This window comes from Rhopalosiphum maidis, chromosome 1 (assembly GCF_003676215.2).
Source record: "Rhopalosiphum maidis isolate BTI-1 chromosome 1, ASM367621v3, whole genome shotgun sequence".
Classification (NCBI taxonomy): domain Eukaryota; kingdom Metazoa; phylum Arthropoda; class Insecta; order Hemiptera; family Aphididae; genus Rhopalosiphum; species Rhopalosiphum maidis.
Window position 1 is genome coordinate 85797707 of NC_040877.1, and position 16656 is coordinate 85814362.

Consider the following 16656-nt stretch of genomic DNA (forward strand, 5'->3'; position numbering starts at 1 on the left):
CATACGGTTTATATAATAGATAGTAAGCACCTGTATTTAAAATAATGAAATTAAAATTAATTTATATTTATAAGAACCTACCATAGAACTGCAATTATGTGATAATTCTTGTTATTATTTTAAACACATTTTTATCATGTTTCGAAAATATTCTTCAAAAATAAAACTACAATAATATTATTAAAATAGAAAATATTCTATAATATTTTATAATTTAAATGATAATACAAGGAATTCAAATAAAATATATATTATCCTGAAAAGTTGAAAAATACTTCAACCTATTGTTTTATGACTCATACATTAGCATAGTTGGATATTTTTACTATTGTTTTTAACATCAATATTTTACAATGCAATATTATTTGAAAAATTAAAAAAAAAATACTACATCAATAAATAAAACATAATTGTACCAAACAGGAGTATAGACAAAACTTTTCATATAGATGAAAAAAAATGTTAAACAACATAATGTACATATATTCAATCGACATTTGCTTATAAACCAGTAAAATATATAATAAAATATATAACACTCATTTTTGTGATTTTAGCAAAATGTATTAAGTTTAAATAGAATTTTTTCCTATTTTTAATTATTTTTTTCTTTACAACTTATTATGTAATGGCTATTATTTAATTACATAAAAAATCTGGAAAGATGGGGTGAAGTTTACAAGTATACCTTATCATCAACTTTGAGTAAGTTACTATAATGGTTATGTTAAATTTGAATTAAATGATAAGTATATGAAAAAATATTTTGGGTATAGATGAACAGTCAAAATATGAATCTAAATATATTTTATTATATTTATTTTCAAATAATAATTTATATTTATATTAATAGGTAATACGGTAGGTTAAATTAATTTTTATTAATGACAAATTTAATATTATTATAAAAATATGATTTCATAAAATATAATAATTTATATTATAATTTCATTTACTTACTGGCTGTTATTAGCGTAAATGTTAATACGCATACTATAGGTCCATTGAACATTGGCACGGTATTTATACAAAGGTAGATTCAAGGCAATTTTTTTTTTTTTTTTTTAATGCATTTTAAACATTTTTAAATTTCTGTAAGAACATCAATCTTGTTATGATATCTCGTATTCAATTGTTAAAGTTTTTTATTCAAAAATAAACATTTTAATCAATATTTATAGAAACAAAAACTAACAAGAAACAGAGTCTCTTATTAATTTTACTGTGGAAAAATTATGAAAAAAACAATTGGTATTCGTTTAGTATGTTACCTACCTGTATTACCGGGTTTAGTATGTGATCTACTAAAACTATTATTTATACTATTATTATAGGTACGGGCAACTGATGACGGACAACCTGTGTATAATTTTATTATATTAATATTATATAATATAACTATTTAAGTGGTTTTTACCGATAGATTTTTCATTTTATCAACAATATTGTCAGTACATGTTCAGGCGTTAATCTTAAATTGCGTGTGTTTAAAATTTTAAAATGTTAGCAGTCGAATTGTATGCGATTATTTCTTCTGAAAAAACCGTGTTAGAATTTTTACAAAAAAATAAACTATTACCACAGAATGACGACGTGAAACAAAGATTTACATTAGAAAAAAACAATTAGCTACGAGTGAAATTCAAGAAATCAGCAATATGTATTAAAAAAAGGATGTCAGACATATAAATCAATACGATCAACAAATGGATTTTTTACATATACTGATCTTAATGCACGATGCAATTCAAATCTCAGTGTAGGTCAAAAAACTAATTTATTATTGGTCACAAGATTTATCCATTAAAACTGTTTCTGATTTAACGGGTCGTTCAAATGCAACCTAACTCGACTTGTTTAATTTGTGTAGAGACGTGTGTTATTCATTATTTGAAAAACGTCAAAAAATGGGAGGACAAAATATAGAGGTACAAATTGATGAATCATTATTGAGAGGGAAAAGAAAGTATAACCGAGGAAGACTGCTGCTAGGTGATCGGCGTCATGAACAAGTACAAGATAACTCGGCAGACTCCAATTCTGACAGTGATCAAGAAAATCAAATAAATCTAGTTAATTCGCCTACATCAAGCTGAAATTATGGTCGCAGACTAGAAGAACCTTGGGTATTTGGATTATGTAGCAAAATTGGAGATAATTTGGAACGAAGGCCCGGTAGGTCATGCATACTAAACGAATACTCATACGCTAGGTCACGCGTTCGGTAGGTCACATACTAAACGAATACCAAACAATTTATTTATTTATTTCTCATGATGAATGCAAAAAAAAACTATAAAGACGGAAAAACATATAAATTGAAAACAAAAAATAACCGAATATTTATTTTCATTTATATTATGGACGTAATAATCATTACTATTTACTACATCGATCGGCTTTGATTACATACAACATTTTTAAAAACCGCCAAAACTGTGACAAAATAGACATTTTACAGAGTTACCAACTACGTTTTTAATATTTCATACGTTCGACCACAGAACAATATAGAAGCGACATTCGACCAGCTGATCGGTTTACTGTATGAAGGTATTGGACTCTAATATTTAAAACCGTATCCGTAATCTGATTAGAAGTTGGTAATGTGTATCCATGAACTACTACACAGGACTGGACCCTATTGGTAGGAGGAGAGCAGGGAGTCGTCCATAAAGTTGTACACATGCGACGCAGCGCCATCTGTGAGATAAGAAATATTGTGTTATATAAATTACCGCCTTTTTTTAAATTGTATTGATTATCTGAATAATATTATGATCTTTAAAATGTTAAATACATTTTTATAGATTTGTTCAGGTGTTCATTTTTTTAGTAGCAGTTTACTTTTATCCAAGGTAGTATAAAATAGCTTTGCATTGTGGTATTGTACTAGCAATGATATTGGTTTTTTTACATTTCTTTAAATTATCTTAAACCGAACAGTTTTCAAAATAGATTGTTTACATTTAGGTATAGTTGAAACCACAAGTGTGTATATAAGGATGGCATATAATTGTATTACTAATTCACTGTGCAATTTGTTATAACTTTTTAATAATCTTATTATAACCTTGTTTAACTTATATATGTATATATATATATACCATCAACTTGTGTTTGTTTATTTCATCACTGTTTCCTTTCTAGATTAGTGTTCAGTATCTAAAATCGATTAGACAATTTGATAAAAGAAGATAGCTGGGAGGTAGAAGATATTTTTAGTGATCATAATTACTGTATTGCTTCAATTAGAGATTCTATCACCTACTATATATATGATTATTCATGTTACTAAATTAAGAAAAGAACTAGTTGTAAAATATGTTTCAAAGCAATGAGAGAAGGTAAAATTTAAAAGTTAGGAATTAAAAGTAAAATATATAATATAGTTTTATAAAAATAATAATTTAATATGTTTCAAAAGGAGATGATTCAATTCAAAAGCAGCATTGACAAGTATTAAATCAAAAGGAAGATTAATACATCCAAATAAACATATATATTCTTTTATATCTGCCTTGGAAGAAGTATTTGAAATGTTCTGTAAAAGTTTCAATGTGTTTGAAGAAACAGTAGATTATTTCCTAGAACACAAAACAAATCTATTGACTTTTCCTTGCGAGTCCCACAAAAGGGAAATTTTAACATATATTATTACTTACTACTTAACCATGAGAATGAGATAATATTCACAAATAACAAATCAAAGTAAGCTCCAAAAAGAAGAAATGATCAAAGTTGGTAAAAATGTAAAATAAACGTAACAAATGTACATATTTTTTTTTATATACCTATAAAAACGTCAAAAACTGACAGCTATTGGAGCTAATTAAAATTTAAATCATTAATAAACTTACTATTTAGCACCACGGTATTAACTAATAATTATTATTTATTATCACTAATATCACTATTCTGTGGTGTTATCCTAATACGATGTGTTATACTATAAAAAAACGTAGTTCGTACTACTAACAGGCAGAGTGCAATTACATCGCATGTGTACGAACCCCGTACAACTTTGTGTCCGCGATTTTCTTCATAGTGTCCAGTCCTGTGTAGTAGTTCATGATAATAGATTATCTTTAATCGCAGTGTTATCAAAGTAATTTATAAATATAAATAACTTTATCAGTATTCAGTGTAAATTGTTGATTGTTGAAAATAATAAATAAAAAATTGGCAATTCAATTGTTTACCGTTAACACTTGCTTAAGATCGTACGACATGGAATGACGAATCATATTCGTTTTAACATGTACATCACAATAATGGGACCAATGGTCAGTGATAAATTATCATTATTATACCTATTGTTATTAACTTGGAAGCTTTGCAGTTTACAGAAGCAGCAAGCGCAGAACGCATCTAACACGGTAGACACTGGACGACGTCAGAATGTCTGATTGATTATTGATGGCGGAGTTTAATCAGTCGCAGGTCTTTGCTAAAAACCATTAAACATGGCAGGGTCGTTCGTGTTTAGATTGATACCATTCAATAAGTTACGCGAAAAGATGGCCAAACTGTCCAATAGTGTGTCTGAAAATCGCAACCACATACGTTTGTTAGCTGAGTCCATAGCCTATTGTGTGGTGACCAGTAGCCTGGGATGGCTGGCGTACGAGTTTCACGAAACGGTTTTGACCATTGAACGTTGCGTACAAAAAGATCCAATGCTGTTGAACAACAAATCACCAGAATATATATTTGTTGACAAAACTGCATTCACTGGTAAACTTTTTGTTTTTTGTATCAAAATGATTGTACTACTGTAGACTATAGTATATAGTTAGTAGTTACTATACTATCTATACAATCATATTATATCTTCATGTGTTCTTCGTGTTTAAATATTGTTTTAATTTTATTTTCATAAATATTCAATTAAGAATCAAACGTACAATTTGAATCTATAAGCTTCTAGATAACACTCGTGTAATATTTTAAAATTACTGTCAATTCTTATGAAAAAATGTCCTTGCATTATGTTGTACATGAGTATAAGTACCATACATGTACATTATAGGTTGTTAACATCACTATTACAAAAATACAAGTATTATGCATATATTTTACTATTTATAATTACAATTTTAGTTTATACCTATATTAAATATTAATAAATTATATTCATAACATCTTATTTGCAACAATAAATTTAGTTATCTATTGGTGTGCTAAATCAAATTTAAATATCTAATTATTTTTAGTTATCATACAATTATACAGGCAATAAGTATGTATGCGTGTATTAGTTATAGATTCAAAATATGATTTTTATTATTTATTTGTTAAAATCTATTGGTATGCAGTCTTAATTAATTTGGTAATAATTGGAATACAATTTAATTACATTTTATTTTTATGATATAATTTGATTTAATTATTTCTTATATATTTTTGTAATTAATTTTCAATAAGAATTTAATATCAGCTTTTACAATAGATAATATTAACACTTGTAATATTGAACATTGAAATATAAAAATATTTTTGTGTGTAAAATATGTAGGTACTTTTGTAAATATAAATATAATATTAGTTTATTATTAATCTTATACGATTATTTATATAGAACTTGATGAATATCAAATTATTGATAGCAACAGTATAATACAGCCAACAAATCCTCCTGTATTTTTTTTGCAAAAATGGAATGATTTCAAACACAAAAAGGCTTGGAAACTTTTGGAAATAACTAACAAATACAAAAATTCTAAATTATCCTGGGTAGCCACTACACGATTAACTACAATGACTGATTTAAAAGGTAAATATATTCTCATCGGTAAAATGTATTTATTTATCTTACAAACACTGTTTTTATTTTAGATTCAGATTTTCAACATTTAGCACAAATGAGCCAAGCACATACTTTGGTCGGTTTGGCTCGATCAACTAATGTCAATCCTAAATTTTTTTTATCTCCTAGAAATATAAGCTGGACAAAAGATGTATAAACAATAATTATAATCATTGTTTTATTTTTCTTGAATAATTATTAATTAATTTTGATTTAGGAAATATTACACAAAATCCGTGATTTGTTAATTAAATTAAATGAATTAAATGAACATAAATGTTTATCTTACTTTATGGCATATGCATTTAAAGTAAGCAAAAAACATGTATTTGAACATTAATATACTGTTTTTTTATTTTTAGATATAGTATTATATTTTTCAATAATTATGTCCATTTATTTTCACTAGGATAAACAGCATGACTATTATTATCCAGAAGATATACCACCAGATTTTGGTAGTATGCAAATAGACAATGATAATATATTACAATTGAGCATAAATGCTTTACGTCACCATTGTAACAATGAAACAAATGTTACTGGTAAATATTATAAATCAAATTTATTTATTGTAATTCAAATTCAAAATTGATAAATTTATTATGTTTCAATAGCTATGGTAAAATTGGGAGGCTTGCAGATTTTAATGGCTATATATCAATATTTAAAACATGATGAAGAAATAGCAGAAGAAATCGGAAAATTGTTGTCAGTTGCTTCTTTAAACAAAGATCTTATACAAGACATTTTTTCAACCGGTATAGTCTAATGAATATTGTTTCAATAGATAATTATTATAGATTTACAAAGTAAATATGATATTTTATCATCAACTCAGTAAAAAAAAAAAAAAACTTCTTTGTATTTATTTTTATCATATCTTTAAGTATCCATTATTAACGAATAATTTGTATACATAATTATCTATAATATGTGATTTAGGATGGATCAGTATTTTGTTTGAATGGAAAAATCACCACAATTTTAGAATCCAATCATGGGCCAACCGCACATTATTAAATATGGATGATGAAGATCCAATTAACGGAGATTATATGTTTGGAAAACAAACAGTATTATTACATCCAAAAAATAGATACCACAAAGATTCTAAAATTGACGTAGTTCTTGTACATGGCTTATTAGGTGGTGTCAGCTTTTCATGGCGTGAAAAAGATCTGCTTATTAATGAACCTCTTGGCCTTTTTGGTAAATACTAAATACTGTAAATATTATCGTCAATTAATACTAGATCTCCTGTTTATACATTAATAGGCCAAAGTAATCTCATTGTCAGTGAATTAGCTATAAGTATTTATTAGCTTAAGTGATTAATCTGGTTTTATAGATGTGACTTAAATATTTGTTTATATACTCTATTCCAAATAAATTTGAAAAAACTTGCGCATCCGCCACCGTTCAGAATGCTGTAATTGGTCAGTATGTATAGTTACTCATTGTCAATACGAGCTGTGTGACTGTATCTATGCAAACTACAAAGCGTTTTCATCCTCATTTTTTCCAACTTCTTTAAAATAGAGTTTATATACTTATTAATGGTTTACCTCTTTACTCTATATAATGATTTAATCTGTTTTTTATTATAACAATAATCAATAATATGCATTTACATAGTTTGTAGCATAAATTATGTTCTATGAATTCCATTTTTTTTTTATATAACTACCTTAGTATACTCTGTTCAAAATGAGATTGTGATTCAGTGGCGACCAGTTTTCATCGAACAGGGGTCAGACAACACCCGTTTGTCAACCTCACCGAGTCACAATCTCATTTTGAACTGAGTATAACAATGTAAATTTCTGATAATATTTATAGTTGTTATAGTTCAATATAATAGTTTTAATTTTTAATTGAATTTATACTTATATTTAATATGGAAATTTTAATAATAGATATGAACAATAAGAATGAATCTCATAACTCATCTAATACCACTATACTAAAAAAACCAGTCGGTGAAGATATGCAAAATTATTTGGATAGTTACAAAGAAGTCAAAGCTAGAGAATGGGACTTGATTGGAAATGAATTTGAGTTCGTTTTGAACGATATACCACAAAAAGAAAATTCAAAAGGAAATGGCCCTTACTCATTACAAGGGTAATATTTTATTTTTACAATTATATTAAATTATATTATATATTATTGAATATTATTTCTCAAAAGGAATGATTCTACTGTACGACAAACTGCTCTCAATGAAGGTTATAGTCAATGTTGGCCGTCTGATTGGTTACCCACTGATGAAGAAGGTCTTCGGGTGATTGGTGTTGATTATAGTACAACATTATCTGAATGGTTACCATCTTGTCCTTTAAAACAAAAAAAGTATAATTTCCATTCTCATTTAATGATGAGTATTTAAAAATGCCATGTTTTCTTAGTCACCGTACGCTCGAAGGACGCACAGACAAATTAATGCATCAATTATTGGCTATTGGTATTGGAGACCGACCAATAATTTTTTTGGCTCATTCTATGGGAGGGCTTTTAGTAAAAAATATGTTGGTTGCAGGTAAAATATCTATTTCTAAGAAAATATAAGTGTAAAATAAATACCTATTTAAAAAAAATATTATTTTAGCAAGGAACAGTAACGATCCAAATGTGAGAAAACTTTTTGAAAAAACAAGATCTGTATTCTTTTTTAGTACCCCACATCATGGGTCACCATTGGCTACTTTAAACAGTGCATATCGATTCTTTTTATGGCCATCAGTAGAAGTGGATGAACTTAGAACTGGTATTTTGACTTATTAGTCTAGTGTATATACATGATAATATATTAATTTTTTTTTTTATAGATTCACCTAAGTTAGTATCCCTCCATAAAAATTTCCTAGAATGTTTAAAGGAGAATCCAATGAAGATTGTCACTTTTGCTGAAAGCCTTCCAACAGAGTTTACTGCTTTGAAAGTGCCTATATTATGTGTACCTAAAGATGCAGCTGGTAAGTTTTAATTATTTTATCAACATATGATATTATTATTATATATAATGTAGCAGATATTCTCGTATAATTAAATTAATAAAAAATAATATGAAATATTTAGATAATTTAAAAATAAGTGTATCTTGTTTAATTTAATTAGTAGAAAATATGCTCTAACTTTCATGATTAAATTAAACTAACGACATTTTATAAATAGTTGAAATAGGTATACAAAACCAAGGCATACAAATACTATATAATATGTATAATAAAAAAAAGTAAGACAAGGTACAAGTTATTAATTATTAACTGTTATTCAAATCTTGCCTCGCTTCACTTATCTTTAGCATAGAATACTGGTGTTAGGTATTATTACATTTTAAAACTATGATAAATTATCAATTCAAAAAAAAATATAGAGCATCTTTCAAATCTAATTTTTGTATTTCTTTTTACTGTTTATTATTGTTGTCAATAGGGTTTTTATGCCTAAAGCTAAATGTATATCTTCAAAACATCAATTTTATTTCAATTTCCATTATATAAAACTACTTAAAAAATATAATAACAACAAAATTTTAAACAAATATATTCATTGAATCGTTTAAAATATTAAATTATTAAAATATTTTTATTTAATATTTACATGATGAGCAATTATGTGTTTTTTTTTAATCCAAAGCTTTGACTTAAAGCACTAAAAAATATAAAAAATGCGCTTTTATATGCTTCAAAAAATTTAACATATTGTGCTTTAAGAAATTTAAATAAATGAATTACACATTTTTTATATATACTTCAAATAAACATGCAATAAATCTAAAATCCTGTAATTTTTAATCAAATTAAAAAATGTTATGATTTTTTTTAACTTAATGAAATACTACTAATTATTATAAATAAAATTTATAGTTATTTACTCGTATTTATATAATAAAATAATGAAACAAAAAAAACAACACAAAATAAGTATTGTTCAAGTAATTCCTTATCACTTAATGAAATATAATATGTTTATTCTCATACATTATATTTATCAAATAATACATTTATATCTTTGTAGTTTATGAATTAAATTTGTCTTTGTCTATTTTATACAAATTTAAAATTATTTTTTTTTTTTTATTTAGATCCATCGGTGGGTGAGCTTTATGAATTGCCATTAAACCATATGTCTATCTGCAAAGCTGATTCTAAGTAAGTTTATAATATTCTGTTTAATTATAATTGTTTTTGTATTTAAGTTAAAAAAAACCATTCATGTACAACTTAACATCCGATATTTTGTGTATTATTGTTTTATATAATGTGGTATGAAGAGTTGCTTAAAACATAAATAGTTGGTAGCAGTTTTTAAAGTAAAACTATTAAGCACTTTCAATGATAGCATTGACATTGAACTTAATTAAATAAAAATTATTTTAATTTATATAATTATTATGTCATTGTTTTTACAGATTGTCATTTGTTTATCAAAAAACAATATCTGTGATAAAAACAGTTGCTGCATACAGTAGTTAATTGGAATAGCAATTAGCAAAAATTCCAATTAATATGAATAATTTGTAATTATAATATTGTATTGTTCAACACTAACTTAAAAGTATTAACTTATTATTCTGAACTAGTTGTTTTGTTTTACTTTCAAAATATTGTTAAATAATAATTTATAATTTATTGTAACTGACATATTGGTATTTATGACATATAATGATCTCTTGTTTAAATTTGGTATGTATAATATAAATTATTTAAAACAGTCTGTCCATTGTTTCTTCTACTGTTGATTGCTTTAATGATTGTATCATATTAACCAGCTCTTGATAAAGAAAACAATTTCTGTAATATATATTTTTATATCAGTATTTTATAAGTGTTTACCAAGATGTTTGATAATTAAAATAATTTTAAATTACTTATATAATTTTATATTTTATATTATATATTTTAATACCTACTATGTTGTAATTCTTACCGATTTTTTGGTTTACAAATATTTCGATGATCCAACGGAACACCATATAAATCTCCAAATCCTGGATCTTGATAGTATATATATATATAAAAAAAATGTAAATTTTTGATTAGATAATATATCCGGTGATTTTTTATATCTTGAGTACAATGAATAAAATTTGATATTTTTATTATTGGTTCAAAATAAACAAAAAAAAACTATTGTGAATATAGATATGCAGTGGTCTAATACTCTAATGAATTCACTTTTTTAATTTTTTAAAGAAATTATTTGTTTTATAGCCTATGATTTGTAAATCTGAACTATAAAGTATAAATACTAATTATTTGTTGAATAGTCGATTATTTACAAACTCAAATTTAATATGTGTAAAATAGAACCCACAATAAAGTGAGCTAATTGATAATGTACCTGCAGACTGTATAGAAACAATTCTCAAATAAATTAGCTTCATCAGTGTTAACTTGGTTTCAATAAAACTCTTCACTTGTATTTGACTGTTAATATTCATTATTTCATGAAATGTTTTCTGAAGTTTTTGTATATCTTGTGAATCTGTGACATAAATTAAAAACCATTATTAATCATATCAAAATTACACAATATTGTGTACTATACCATTTACTAATTCTTGTAATTCAATTGATCGTTTAAACAGTGGAAGTTTTATATTGGCTAGAGGAGATCCATTATGGGGAACACTATAAAATAATATTCCTCTGGTATTTGTTATGATTTTGTGGGTATGCTGGTTTTCATTAGCTATAAAAAAAAATAATTAAAATATTTATAATAAAATAATCAACATAGGTGTAGGTACCCATCTAATGCTGAATAAATAAAATTAATACCGTGTACTAATATTTGTTTTATGAACAATCCTCCTTTAGAGTGACCAACCCATGTAATGGGATGTTGTCCGACATGTACATTTTTTAGAAGTGATATCATCTCCAATCCTCTATCTTTCATGGTTGTTCTAAATTAAAATACAATTTTTTGAATAATTAGAATAATATATTATGATACCTACATATTATAGTACTTTATACAACTAATCCAACATATCATTTCAGTCAAGCATTTGCTGGTGTCATAACCACGCTATAACTACTAACTAGGTATCGAGTTAGGATGCATAGAATGAACCAATTTTGATCTGTTGTTGGAAGTTTCACTGTAGTATACCTATAGTCTATACCTGTAGTAGGTAGATATGAGATTTAAAATATAAGCGACTATAGGAATACCAATTTTGTCTTTTTGTGTATAAGTAGGCATATTTTATTTTTTTATTAAAATTATGGACAAGTATCAAGTTTAGTCTTCAGTGTCCACACAACTAATATTTAGAAAATATTTATTTTTATTATACAATATTTCAATTTTTATTATAAATTATAATAGTAGACTTTCTAGAAATGTAGAAACTAATGATACTCATAACTAAGATGCCGTATCCAGAAATGTTGTTCGTGAGGGAGGGGTGGTCCTATAATGATTTATATTATTATTTTAATTAATATACTGAATTTAGTTATCGACATTTTATTTAAAATAAAACGAAAAAAGATTTCACGTGTTAGTCTTTGGAGTCTGTCTATGGGCGACGGTATATTATTATTAAAATAATATTTTTCATTCAAACAAATTTAACAGTATTGTTAATCGTTGCCGACCGACACCAACAATATATTATTAGAAGCTATTATAATATTTTCATATGATATAAAACAGTCAATAATTAATTTAATTTGAGTTTAAGTAATTGTAATTTACGATATTCACATATTCATGTGTTGGTATTAAAAATAAATTTCAAACATTTGTATAAGATATTGAAGAATTTAAATAAAAATATTCACTCATAATATTATAATATCGTACTTATTGCAGGCTACTATTTGACAATTGTGCAGCTGAATAGCCTATATAAAACGCCGTATTGTAATATTATTATCAAATTTTAATAAAATTCACGGTTAGTTTAGGCTAGATGGATATGACGAATATATGATCACCATAATATGGCGTATGATATTTCTATTACAGTTGAAAAAAAACGCTATACAAAAATATGACTATTTATTTTATAAGTTTAAAAAAAATTATAACTTCGTTGTATTAATGTTAAATGTGGTAAGAACAACTTACAAGGAACTTTGTATTAAATTTTAAGCTTTTTAATATCAAAAAAAAAAATAATATTATGATACATAAATCTTAAATAAACTTAAAAGATATTAAAATAACATTAAAAACGCTTAATTAGCGCAAAAAGAGACAAAATATTTTGAAAACTATTTGATGTCTAACAATACGTTAATTATATAAATATTTGGAAAAACGACCAAAAATTGGGTTTTCTTAAGAAATTTGATGTTCCCATTTTGAAAATACTCTGAATAAATTTTTACTTTCAATCCATAAAATGACCATCTAGATTCAATTTTCTACCGCAAGCAACTATAGCAAAATTTAAGAAAGAAGCATTTTTATGTATTATTTTATTAAATATTTCTTACCTATCTGGTTTACTTAACCATATAGGTCTCCACAAATAAGGGTCGGTGCTGTAACTAATCGCTATAACTCGGACATATGGACAATCCAGTGGCAGCCAATCTCTGGGCCAACAATTAGTAAACTCTTTGATCTCCTCGTCGATAGTCAATCTTTCAAATTGATTTATCGTAGATAATCCGGTGTTCCTGACGACCACGGGCTCGGGTTTCTGATCCACTTGTTTCCACACACCTTGGTTCCAAGTCTTGAGTTTGTCACCCTTTAGTCCGTGTATAAAAACTACGTCCATGAAAGTCGATTCGATTCCCGGGTCGTATAATACCTCACATTTAACTTCACATTTATTATTCGGACCGTCGACTTCCGAATCAATCGAATTCAGTTTTTGGTCAAACGTATTTAAAGCAATATTACATTTTTCAATTGCAAATCTCGCCAACCACCGACTGTATTTGATCAACCATGATAGAAATGAAGTCATCAATACAGTTTCGTAGAAAAACATGTTCTTGGTCTTCGCCCAACATAATATCAGCATTTGCCGGTATAATGTGATGTTAGGTTTAAAGTAACATATAACATATGCAATGTCTTCAGTTGTCTTCATAGTAGGTAATCCTATTATCAATAATTAAGATAAGTTTATATTATTACTTTTTAAATGATAAAAAATTTTAGACCCAAAGTTACCTATCGATACTGATATTTCCACACTTATTTCAGCTAAACCAGCAGCCCGAAACAACGATATCAACTTTTTACTAGAAAATTAGTAACCAATTTATACAAATAAATATTTATTACAAGAATCAATATTTTTAATTTAAACCACTTTGGTAAAATTTTTTATTACTTATAAATTCATTATATCATGCGTTAAGAGTGAGACTAAAGATTTATAATATAATATTGTTTTGTGAAAAGATAGAATTACCATGTAAGTATAAGTACCTAATCGTTATGTTATGTAAATATTTACTAAAGATTTACACATACGTTTAAAATTGTATTAAATTTTTATTTTATTAAGCAACTATATCTATAGTTTAATATTTATCATGATTATTAACTTTTGCGTTTATACCTACCGATATACGACTTTTATTTATTTTTATTTAATTAAATCTATTTATTACAAAAAATATAAAAATTACATAATAAACAAAGAGATTTATCAACCTTCTAAAAGCAAGGCTTGTGTTGAAGGTAGAGAGCGAAAATTTACTTACAAAATAATTTTAAATAATATAAATACAAATAAAAACTAGAATAATACATAATAGAATACACAGTAATTGCTTGTAAACACATTGTATAACTAGTCTAAGTACAATATTAACCAGTTATTAATAGTTATTTTAACATTTTTTTGTTTGTTAATTATATTCTTTTTAATAATAACAGTCATTGAATTAAAATATTAATTGATTTATAGTTTAATACTTCAGTTTGTGGTATAAATAAATTAAAATAATTAATTTAAACATATTGAAGATTATGTGGCGAATAAAAAATGATAATATACGCAATGAAAGGAAGCTTCAAATCCTTAAAATAAATATTTCTTGAATTACAAAAAAATAACCAAAACCGTTAAATGAAAAAATTGTTATTTTTTGTTTAAATTGCTTTACTTACAATGTATAATTTTGTTAAATTTTGAATTTAAAATTAATTTTCCCAGTATTTCAGTGGACAACTACGCGCCCGATCTCACTGAAGTGGAATGTGGAATAAATCAATAATAGAAATATTATGAATAGCCCGAATAGGTATATGAAATAAAATATAATGCTGACAGACAGATAGTGTTAAGTGATATTTAGATGCCAGTTAAGTGCCTACATCTTATTAATAGATAAATAAATAAATTATTACCTATCTAATTATTGGTATCTAAGATTTAAATAAAATTATGGAAATCTACATAAATATCTAGATAAATTTTGTTGTGTAATAAACTCACGTGTATTTTTTTGAATAATCGTTAACTAATCGTATTTTATACGTATATATTTTATTCTTTAATGTGTTTTTGACGCAAAATAAGCCCTCCTGGTTATGCCTCCCAAAATATCATTACTCAGCCAAGAATCCAATAGCATGTCAAGAATTAATAAAAATTAATTCATCTTCATTTATCTAGATAAAAAAATTGAATATTCTATCTTCATATCTAGATATTTATTTAGCCATTAATCTAATATTAATTTAGATATTATTTTTGCTATATTAACTTAACACTATATACAGACTCCACTTAGAATAATTTTTCGTGTGTATAACGATTAATTATTATTGAATTGAAATTTAAAACACTCGTTATCATGACTTACTCAATGACAAGGCACAATTGATATCTGCTAGACGAAAAGATAAGTTCCCAGGTTTTTAGTGTTATAACTTAAGTTAACCACCCAGTATAATGTATTACAGCATGCAATTGTGTGTTTAATCCTCAAAAAATAATATAAAAAGGCAGGTAACTTACTAACTCTGGTACGTAAACACAGCTTTGATTGCATTTGGAAAATTTTCGAATCAGTTATGGTCAGTGCTGGATAGATGATCGTCTATTTTGAAATTCCATATTTTGTTTTATATACATTTACTTATACGCCTTAAAAACATTTTCTACATTTTTTTTTAATTTAAGCTATTTATAATTAGATAATAATGAATACAAAATTTTAAAACTATCACTGTTATTATTATTATATAGTAAATATATTTAAAATATTATATATAAAAATTGTTAAAATTCTTGGTTAATTGCAGTGCCTTGTATAAAAGATGATACTATGACAGGTCTTTCACGATTGTTGTATTTTATAAATTGGCTTTAAACTAGACTAATTTATAATACTGCACTTGACAGCAACTCACGGTTTTATTAATTTGACATTGAACTCAAAATTTATGGTTTCTTGCTTAGCTCAATATTATTGATATTCAAAAAAGTAGTGTAGGTATTATTCATACAATATATATTTTTTAATTAATATCTTAATTTAATTAGTTTAAGAAAAGTTAATGAAAATGTTACAAAAAAATATTTTAAAATATTTATTTAAATATATTTTTGTAACAAATATTAGTGGTAATCTATCTTAAATATATTTTATTTTATCATTTAAGTAACATTAATTTTCAACAGTGAAATAATTTTTTTTTGTATATTACAAATTAGTTAGATGTGATTTTTATTTAGTTAAGTTTTTAAATAATAAGTAAAAAGGTTTTCTTGATAAATTTTATCAAGTAATAAAAATAAATTTACTTACCGTGTCATTTGCAAATGGCCACATGCATTACGAACATTTAGCAAAAACTAACTGAATAGCGAGCCAATAGTTACTCTGACCTTCTTAACAGCTGTAGAT

The 16656-nt window shown here is 25.5% G+C and overlaps 2 protein-coding genes across 5 annotated transcripts; one reads left to right on the forward strand and one right to left on the reverse strand.

The window, feature by feature from the left end:
• The first annotated feature begins 4085 nt into the window (after positions 1–4085).
• On the forward strand, positions 4086–10420 carry LOC113558686 (protein SERAC1). Of its 2 annotated transcripts, none has more exons than XM_026964188.2 (15): positions 4086–4286; positions 4343–4737; positions 5582–5776; positions 5839–5960; positions 6027–6119; positions 6219–6354; positions 6427–6570; positions 6755–7021; positions 7729–7936; positions 8003–8164; positions 8221–8351; positions 8421–8579; positions 8641–8787; positions 9900–9966; positions 10227–10420. In XM_026964188.2, the coding sequence occupies exons 2-15, from the start codon at positions 4467–4469 to the stop codon at positions 10288–10290; spliced, it is 2166 nt and encodes a 721-aa protein (XP_026819989.1). In that variant the 5' UTR covers positions 4086–4286; positions 4343–4466; the 3' UTR covers positions 10291–10420. The 2 variants fall into 2 exon arrangements, with proteins under 2 accessions (XP_026819989.1, XP_026819990.1); XM_026964189.2 differs by having other exon boundaries at positions 4350–4737.
• A 40-nt stretch (positions 10421–10460) lies between these two features.
• LOC113558687 (protein SERAC1) lies at positions 10461–16656 on the reverse strand. Of its 3 annotated transcripts, XM_026964193.1 has the most exons (10): positions 16558–16656; positions 15765–15846; positions 15240–15415; positions 13964–14034; positions 13273–13891; positions 11599–11726; positions 11366–11509; positions 11159–11302; positions 10745–10811; positions 10461–10608 (listed from the first exon to the last, which is right to left on the reverse strand). In XM_026964193.1, exons 5-10 carry the CDS (start codon positions 13878–13880, stop codon positions 10521–10523), a joined length of 1179 nt encoding a protein of 392 aa, XP_026819994.1. In that variant the 5' UTR covers positions 13881–13891; positions 13964–14034; positions 15240–15415; positions 15765–15846; positions 16558–16656; the 3' UTR covers positions 10461–10520. The 3 variants fall into 3 exon arrangements, with proteins under 3 accessions (XP_026819994.1, XP_026819993.1, XP_026819991.1); XM_026964192.1 differs by lacking the exon at positions 15240–15415; XM_026964190.1 differs by lacking the exons at positions 15240–15415; positions 15765–15846 and having other exon boundaries at positions 16558–16641.